This window comes from Hevea brasiliensis, chromosome 1 (assembly GCF_030052815.1).
Source record: "Hevea brasiliensis isolate MT/VB/25A 57/8 chromosome 1, ASM3005281v1, whole genome shotgun sequence".
Lineage (NCBI taxonomy): Eukaryota > Viridiplantae > Streptophyta > Magnoliopsida > Malpighiales > Euphorbiaceae > Hevea > Hevea brasiliensis.
In genome coordinates this window covers 103,972,683-103,981,880 of record NC_079493.1, presented here as the reverse complement: position 1 = coordinate 103,981,880, position 9,198 = coordinate 103,972,683, and the positions used below count along the sequence as shown (strand labels likewise).

The window sequence follows — 9,198 nt, the reverse complement described above, 5'->3', positions numbered from 1 at the left end:
TCTCAAATTAAGAAAACACAGAGTTGAAAGTTTTCACTTACAATTACATAGTAACTTAATCATCAAAACTTCATCACAGATCCCTCTAACAATAATTTTTCTCCATCTTTCAAAAGTTTAAGCATACCTTCATCAAGGAGGAATGCAACCTCCTCACTCCACTCTCTTGAGAGGGTGAACATACATCAACCAACAAGACCAGTTGATTTTGTGTTCACATCATACTTGATGAGAAGCTCATTTTATTTGTTTTGAATGAAGTTGGTAGAAAAGACAAAAAAAAAAAGTTATTTCCTTTTTTTTTATTTAAATAGTGATTAGAGGAAAGAAAATGGGAGAAAACAATGCATACTTAGATTTCTTAATTTCCCATCAAACTTTTTAAAAAATTTCCCACCTAAAAGGTAAAAAGGTTAAGAAATGAAAAAATAAAAAAATTATGAAGGCTAAAATTACGAATATACCCTTGACAACATACTAATAGCAAAAACTACATGATGAAAGTATAATAATATTAGACTTTATAGAAGTATATTGCTTTTCTTTAATATCCACTTAGCTAACTAAACTAATGTAAAATAATTTTTTTTATTTAATTTCTTTTTAATTTTATTATATACTTCTTTCGTCCACTTGTAATTATCGTTTAGGGTTTTTACACATTAATTAAAAAAATAATTAAATTACTTAAATTATAACAAAATTTTTCTTAATTTAACTAAATTGCCCTTTATGTTTGAAACAGAGAGATGAAAATAATAAGATGAGTTATAAAAAAATTATAAAAATAATTATTATGTTTAGTAGAGATAATGATAAAATTAAAAAAAAATTAATTAATATATCTTAATTTTCTTAAAATGATAAATAATTTTAGACAAACTTACTGTTGAAAAAGCAACAGATAAAAGTAAATAGAGGGAGCAATTTGTTGAGTTATTAATTTATCTTTTTTATGGTTCACTAATAAATAATAACTCATTTTTTTAAGGATAAATAATAGCTCATCTTTCTTATTTCTATAATAAAATTTATTGATTGCCACTCTCAAAGGATTGTATATTTTAAGATATAAGAAATTTAATTTTTGTTAATGTTTTATCTAAAATATAAAATAAAACGTTTATTTATACAAACAATATTTAAAATTAATGAAATAAGCTAAAATTCGTTTACACTATAAAATTTCTTTTAAAATTAATTTTGAAAATAATCAACAACTATATCTATTTCTTAATTTATCATGATAAATTAAAATTTTTTAGCTGGTATATAAAAGATAATTTTTGAATAGATAAATTGAGTCAAGGTGGATCTTTAAATTTGGAATATTTTATAATTTAATCTATGATATATAACGAAAACACAGTTTAAACTTTTTATATTTTTATGAAAAATAAGTTAATCTATTATATATATTTCTACAATAAAATAATTATTTTATTAAAATTACCATCAATTAATCATAATTAATGTAGTCGACTTAAATACCATTAACTAAGATTATTATAAATATTAAAATTATATGAATTAAATTATTAAAAAAGGAAAAGTGGTGGGCAAAATTATCATAATTTTCAATTTATTAATGATAAATTTTAATGAAAGAATTATTTTATTAATTAAAATATAATTTAAAAATTAATTTATTTTTTATAAAAAAATAAAAGAATTAAATTGTAATTATTATTCTATCTCAAAGGTTAAATTATATAAATTGCACTTAAATTTATTTAAGAAGTAATGCTATTTAGTTATAAAATTAAAAATTATATTAATTAAATATATTAAAAAAACAAAGTGACAGAAATACCCCATTTGACCCAAGTTTATGGGTGACAGCGTGGTGCACAAAAGAACTCATTTTGGATTTTGGGTAAGGGCGTGACTATCCAGAAAAAGGCCAGAGGGACTCTCTCTGTCACTCCGTCCCGACGGTAAACTCGTAATAAACGTGACCTCAAGTGACCCTCCCTTTTCTATACTGCCATTATCAAAATTTGACACGCGTGCCCAGTTTCTACGTGGACTCACATGAACCCATTTCATGCAATAACCATGATATCGCCCTTATATATATCATTTATCCAAAATAAACTGGCTTCGATGACTCTCGCTCTCTCTTAAGCACTTCTCTATTACCATGTAGTGGGGTGGAGCCCACAACTTGACCTCTGCTTTGCTGGCTTCAAGCGCTCTATTGATAGTCTTTTATAGGGCTTGTCTGCCAAGTCAAGAGAGGGAAAGATAGAGAAGAAGAGTCATATACTCAGAGAGAGAGAGAGGGGTTCAAGTTGGGCCATTCTTTTAACGAAGACTCACTTTTTCTGGAAGCAGACCTCCATTTTTCACTTCCCTTTTGTGTTCTTCTTCAACAATCTTATCATCTACAAAAGCACTAGCGGAAATTACACAATAACCATTTTTATTTTCTTCCTTTCTTTGATTTTGATGGATCCACAGATCTAATACTTTGATACCCACATGAAATTCTCCTTCGACTTTAAAAGTTAGTGCCTTTCAAGAACTAGTCAAATTTCAAGGTAAGCTTGGAAATTGTTCTAATTAGTTGAATTGTGGTTATTGATGGGTCATTTGGTGATTTCTGTGATAATACTTTGTGGGTTTAATGTTTCAATGTAAACCCAACTCTCTGTTGGGCGAGAAAACTTGGGCTTTGACTACTCTTCTTTAGAAGCTCCCCTTTTTGGTGATTGTCTTGATATTTTTTCATTATTAGTGGCCGTTGAGGTCATGGGTTTTCTGGTTATAGGGTAAACAATGGTGGATTTGTTATTACCGGCCTTGATTCCGTCTGTTTTTTTTTTTTTTTGCGCAATTCAAAACTGATACTAAAAGAAAAAAGGAGGCTTCTTTACACTTTCAATAACAATGGTGGATTTGTTATTACCGGCCTTGATTCCGTCTCTTTTTTTTTTTTTGCGCAATTCAAAACTGATACTAAAAGAAAAAAAGGAGACTTCTTTACACTTTCAATTGATCTATTGAGTTCAAGAGGTATGATTATCGATTTCTGAATAAATTTTTGTTGATTTTATTCTAGAGCAAAAACTGTTTTTGCTGAGAAGTAGAAGTGGATAGATTCAGAATTTGGTTTTTTGGGTTAAAAATTTGTTAAGTCCTTGCTTTACAGTCACTGTATTTTTGTGTTTATTTTACTCGAGGATTGAATTTTTGGTTGTGGGATTTTGTTATGAGGTGTGTTTGAGTCCTTATTGTAGGATTACTATTTTTTTTTTCTCATTTGTTGATGATGATGTTGTAGTGCATCTAGAGAAGGATACAATTTTCTGCTGGGTTTCTGGGACAGTTTGTTTTGGGTGCTTATTAAATGTGGATATTCGGAGGTTTCTTAGGATGAGATGAGGGATGTTATCTGGGTTGATGAACTTTTTGAGAGCCTGTTTTCGGCCAAGGTCCGATCGATATGTGCACAGCAATTCGGATAGCAGTGGTCGCCAAGATGGGCTATTGTGGTACAAGGACCATGGGCAGCATTTTAATGGTGACTTTTCAATGGCAGTAGTGCAGGCCAACAATTTACTTGAAGATCAGAGTCAGATTGAGTCAGGCAATTTGAGCTTACACGAGTCTGGCCCTTACGGTACCTTTGTTGGAGTTTATGATGGACATGGGGGACCTGAGACATCGCGTTATATCAATGATCATCTGTTCCAGCACCTCAAGAGTAAGTGACTTAGACTCTAATGGATTTTTCTGTTTTCATTTGTGGCTCCTAGTTTTTATTACCTTCTTATTCTTGCTGGAGAAGCCAAGATTTAATTTAGTTAAATAAATAGAAGGCATAATATAAGAATGTGGGCTTCAGATATATTGGAATTAAAGGATGATGTAAATGACTTCTGTTAGGTGCAACTAGGGTACACACACACACATATTGCTGGAACCTTTCTCAACAACTAATTCGTGGGTTTTATTTTAATCTTTAAAATTCAAGGATTTATTTGATTAATTTGACAAGTAAAAATTTCACTGCAGGATTTTGGAAAAATTTCACTGCAGGATTTTGGATGATGAGATCATTTCTATGTACTAAAATTTTCAGGTTTAATGCTTATTTGTAGGGTTTAGTACAGAGCAACAGACGATGTCCGTGGATGTGATACGGAAGGCATATCAAGCAACAGAAGAGGGTTTTCTCTCTCTTGTAACAAAACAATGGCCTATGAAACCACAAATTGCAGCAGTTGGATCATGTTGTCTGGTTGGTGTTGTCAGTGGTGGAATCCTTTACATTGCCAACCTTGGTGATTCCCGTGCTGTCTTGGGAAGAGCTGTGAAGGCAACAGGGGAAGTGTTGTCCATTCAGCTCTCATCTGAGCACAATGCTAGTATAGAGTCTGTGAGACAGGAGCTGCAATCTTTGCACCCTGATGATTCACAGATTGTAGTTTTAAAACATAATGTATGGCGTGTAAAAGGACTCATACAGGTAATTTGTTCACCGTGCAGAAACTGGTTGTTCCTGCTGCTCTTAATCATAATGATCATATTCTTTTCTTTTAGAAAGTGGTAGCAAATTATCATAGCTGGTTATAATTATGTTATTACCATCTTCTAGAGTTAGCTGATTGAAATGGGATTAAGGCTTAATTGAGCTGAGTTGAGTAGAGATTGTGATGGTAGGAGTTACCATTGTTTAAGAATTCAAAAGCACCTGATTTGGATTTGAGTAGAGCAGAGTGAAGCTTGTTGAGTTTTTTTCCCCTTGTCTTGCTTGATTTCCTGCAATTTCTTGGAGAAAAAAAATGTAGGTGATTGAATTGGGATAGATTCAAAATTATGTAGTATTGGCCTCTCAAATTAGAGCACTATGTGTGGCATCTCCTTACATTCAGAAGAAATTGAGATAAACTTTCAATTCCTTAGCAGCTTTATTGTACATGGTAGGTCTACTGGATGCACGCAAATGTTGTAATTTTTTTCTAGTTATATGAGATGTTTACTTTAGCTTTTGTAAAAGGTGAAAACCAAGGTCTATGTCAATTAGAGTAACCGAGAAATGCAAAAGATAATGGATGGAAAAGCGATGACCTAGATAGTTAAAATCTTGGGCAGAAAGTTCAGAAATATTAAGTTCTTTTTAAATAGATTTCATGGTTACATTCTTATTATATGACTATCATACATGTCTAGTTAGGAGTTGATAAGCTTTTCATATCTATCTTGTCTTGTGAGGATTGGATTTATTCTCAATCATTAAGCCATTAAAATATCTTTTTAGTATTATATAGTATCCTTGATAAAAACATGATAGAGCATAATGAAATGAAGATTTAATTGATCAATGAATAAGAAATTCCTTCCATTTTGCTCCAGTATAGTCTATCAAATGTACCAGTAAGGTGATACTTAGTGTTTGTATCTTACCTAGGCCCTTTTGAACATCCTAAAGTTATTTTCCCAGGTTGTGCAAAAGTAAGCACAATGGGCTTGAAATTTTCATTAAATTTCATGGATCTCAGTCTGGTTGATGTTGAACTTGATTCTTGAGTTAGTTCAGAGGTTCATTGATCTAGAGGAAAGGGTGAACAGAGGGTTGTTCACCTTAACTGAATTGAAACTCCCTTGCATGAAATGAATAGGGCAATAATGCTATGAAACCCTGTACCTTCGGGCAATGTTGGAGTTTGTGGACAATCTTTGGACCATGGCCAATGCCAAAGGCTTCTCATTAGTAGTCTAAAGAGCTTTAGATTTAGGCCGTGTTCTGATAGGATAATTATGATTTTCAGTAGTATTTGCTTGGCTGATAGATATAATGTGACCTCATGTTGCTTGATATTCTAGAACGACCTTCATGAATTGTTTTTAGTGTATTATGCATATTGATTGGGGACATTGTTTGGAGACTCTCTCTCACTCTCTCTCTCTCTCTCTCTCTCTAGGGTGATTAAAAAAAAGCATTATTTGACTTTAAAGATTTCTGATAAGAAATTTATTGACATGTATGCAATGTGAAACAGGGTTGAAATGCCATGGTGTTACACAAATTCCTACAACTTTGATTTGCAAAGATTATAAAACCATGATTTGAGTGCATGATGTTTGGTTTCGACATGTTGCATCTTCAGTTGTGAATTTATTTTATTTTATTTTTTTTTTTTTTATACTAATGACCAAGTTCCATTTATCTTTCAGATCTCCAGATCTATTGGTGATGTGTATTTGAAAAAGGCCGAGTTCAACAGAGAGCCTTTATATGCCAAGTTCCGTCTTCGTGAACCTTTCAAAAAGCCAATATTAAGCTCAGAACCATCAATCTCGGTGCACCAGCTGCAGCCGCATGATCAATTTATTATATTTGCATCTGATGGTCTTTGGGAGCACCTTAGCAATCAAGAAGCTGTTGATATAGTACAAAATCATCCACACAGTGTAAGATATTTTTGTCTTAGCACTAACATAGTTTATGAATATTTTTTTTCTTTATAAATCTTTTACTAGTTCAGGAAGTACAGAAGCTAGTTCTGAATTTGTTGCTATTTGATGTTAGAATTAGGAATGCTATAATGTTGTTAATTAGTTTATCTATGATTTTGTCTGTATGCTTTGTCACATATTGCTCTACAATCACCATTTTCCTCATTGGATAAAGGCAATTTGGGCCCAGCAATCATTTATTCAACACTTAGAGTTGCATTGTTTCAGGCTGAGAAGTTGGTCTTTTGACAACCATATTCCTTCACACACACACAGATGTAAAATAAGAATAAAGGTAAGAAAGAAATAAACCTGGGTTTGACTTCTTCCGTGGTCTTTGAACTTGTTTGTCACTGAATTTCAACATCAGTAAACTTTTGCAATGATATGCTCACTTAACATTGATTGTGTTTCACTCGCAATAAGATCCTTATTGCTAGATCTAGTTAAAATTTCACCCTGATTTTTGGCATTATACTAAATACTTTTTAACGTAGTGCTACAATAAGAGATAGGCTGTAGCCTGTAGGACCTATTTTTGCTTATCACGCAAAAAAGGGTAAATGTCTACAGAAAGTTAGCGGTGGCAACCTTATTGAAACAAAATAAAATTGAATGATGTTGATGATTTGAAATGAAATTCAATGACTATGCTGAAATTGAATGAATAAATTTAGTAAATTTACGTGAAATTAAGCCTATCCATAGTTTGTCCATTTTTAAAATTTAATGCTTTGGTCCTTGAATTTTATAAATCTAACACTCAGGTCTATGGTTCAAGACATGTTTTGGACCAAAACTACATGGTTGTGGACCCACATTTTACTCATTTTGAGCTGACGAAGGATTGAAGTCTTTATATCTATAAAACTCAAGGACCAAAATATAGAATTTTGAAATATGTACAATAGCTAAAACCCAATAATTTTAGACAGCCCCTCTTCTTAAGAATATGAAATTTTCATCCGCGACCTCATTACACACCTCAGAAGAAGTAAATGGTATTGTGCTATGCTGTTAATGCCTAAACAAGGTCATGCTAAAAGATTTTGCATTATTGCTTTAAATTCAGTTCATTACCAATAGTATTTCTTTCTGCTTGTTCTACAATTAGTGATTATTTGGATGCTTTTTAATCCATTTCTGGAGATTTTTAAACACTTACCGATTCCATATGTGCCTTGTAATATAGGCAGTTAAGGTTTCGAACCCTTTCTTTACTCTCCCCCTCCTTTACATGGAACAAAAGGATGTATGTGTTCACTTGTTTGTTCTAACCTTTGTGCAGGGAAGTGCTAGGAGACTGGTGAAAGCTGCTCTGCAAGAAGCAGCAAAGAAGAGAGAAATGAGGTATTCGGACTTGAAGAAGATTGACCGTGGTGTCAGACGGCATTTCCATGATGATATCACTGTGATTGTTGTGTTCCTTGACTCGAATCTTGTAAGCAGAGCAAGTTCTGTCAAGGGCTCAAATATATCTGTGAGAGGGGGTGGAATCAGTCTGCCTCCAAACACACTGGCTCCATGTACGACGCCAACAGAAGCTGGCAGTGCCTGATGAAAGTTGTATCTCCTATTTTTGTCTCTTGTATTATGCTCATGTGAATACCAGGTAGCTTCCAGAAGAGATAGAGGAGGCACCCTTCAATTCTTTAATGTACACTGTAACTTTTAACTGGGAACTGATACTTGCGTTTAGCTTCTGTGCCAAAAAACTAGTACCAGAGAAGTACAAGGTGGCTACTATTATAGTTATTTCTTGGGAAGTTCTCTGCCCTTATCTTTTTTTTTTTTTTTTCCCACCTTTGTTGGTGTTTTTGATTGTTGCTAATTTTACAACCAGGCAAATTAAGTTCCTCTTCCTCTATTGATCTTAATGTTATTACCGGAGCTAATGTGTAGTAAAGTTTCATCTGTAGTTGTGTGGGGCAGGTTCTTGCATAGAGTTGTGATGGAGACGTGGTATGTTGGAAGGAGCTCTATTAGGGAAACAATGTCCTGAGACAATGCATAATGTTGTTCTCATTTAATTCAGGCTAAATAAAACAGTAACAGCATATCGGAAACGGTATAATTTACTATGAGGCGGGAGGTTTGTTGGGTCTCTTTTTCTGCTTTTCACATTTTTGTCATATGCTGGTTCAATTGATAGGTTTCATTAAGTTTGTCATCTTTGGATGCTATTTTTTGCCCCTTTGGTTGGCTGAATTAAAAGCTTACAAAGAGTTGCCTTCTCCAAATTAATCAATATATTTAAAAATATATATATATATTTAATAATTGTTATCTTAATGTCAAATAGACATTAAGCCTATTAATGATCTAACTAACTGAAATTGTTTTTAAAATTTTGGAGGAATTTAAATTTTAACTGAATTTAAAAAAAAAAAATCTCTAACCCAACCACCCAAGTGATGTTTATCAAAATAATGAAGAAAATAGGGTATTTTACTTTGGAATATGATATTGAAAGGAGAGAAAGAATGGAGTTATACAAAGTGTGTTTGAACCTGTCAGAACTTAGAGGTACAGGGCCTGTTTTGTATTACTGTTGAAACTGTTGTTGAGAAAATCATATTTTTAAATATATTAGTTAGAGAGTGTTAAAAAATAATTATAAATTAAATTTGATCAATTTTAATCATAAAAATATTAAAATAATAAAATAATTTTTTTCAAACTGTTTTTCTTAATAACATCTAACATGATGCTTTTATTAAAAAAAAAAATTTC

At 32.3% G+C, this 9,198-nt stretch overlaps 1 protein-coding gene across 1 annotated transcript; it reads left to right on the top strand.

The window, feature by feature from the left end:
• Nucleotides 1–2,176: 2,176 nt before the first annotated feature.
• Nucleotides 2,177–8,220, top strand: LOC110667158 (probable protein phosphatase 2C 60). The gene is made up of 5 exons (XM_021827907.2): nucleotides 2,177–2,543; nucleotides 3,287–3,709; nucleotides 4,107–4,474; nucleotides 6,184–6,420; nucleotides 7,754–8,220. The coding sequence occupies exons 2-5, from the start codon at nucleotides 3,391–3,393 to the stop codon at nucleotides 8,021–8,023; spliced, it is 1,194 nt and encodes a 397-aa protein (XP_021683599.2). The 5' UTR covers nucleotides 2,177–2,543; nucleotides 3,287–3,390; the 3' UTR covers nucleotides 8,024–8,220.
• Nucleotides 8,221–9,198: the final 978 nt, after the last annotated feature.

What these genes read in the sequence shown, in the direction of transcription:
- LOC110667158 (XM_021827907.2), top strand. Translation starts at nt 3,391, where the DNA reads ATGTTATCTGGGTTGATGAACTTTTTGAGAGCCTGTTTTCGGCCAAGG. An exon ending in GTGTAAAAGGACTCATACAG is followed by an intron (nt 4,475 to 6,183) that starts GTAATTTGTTCA and finishes TTTATCTTTCAG; the next exon opens with ATCTCCAGATCTATTGGTGA. An exon ending in TACAAAATCATCCACACAGT is followed by an intron (nt 6,421 to 7,753) that starts GTAAGATATTTT and finishes ACCTTTGTGCAG; the next exon opens with GGAAGTGCTAGGAGACTGGT.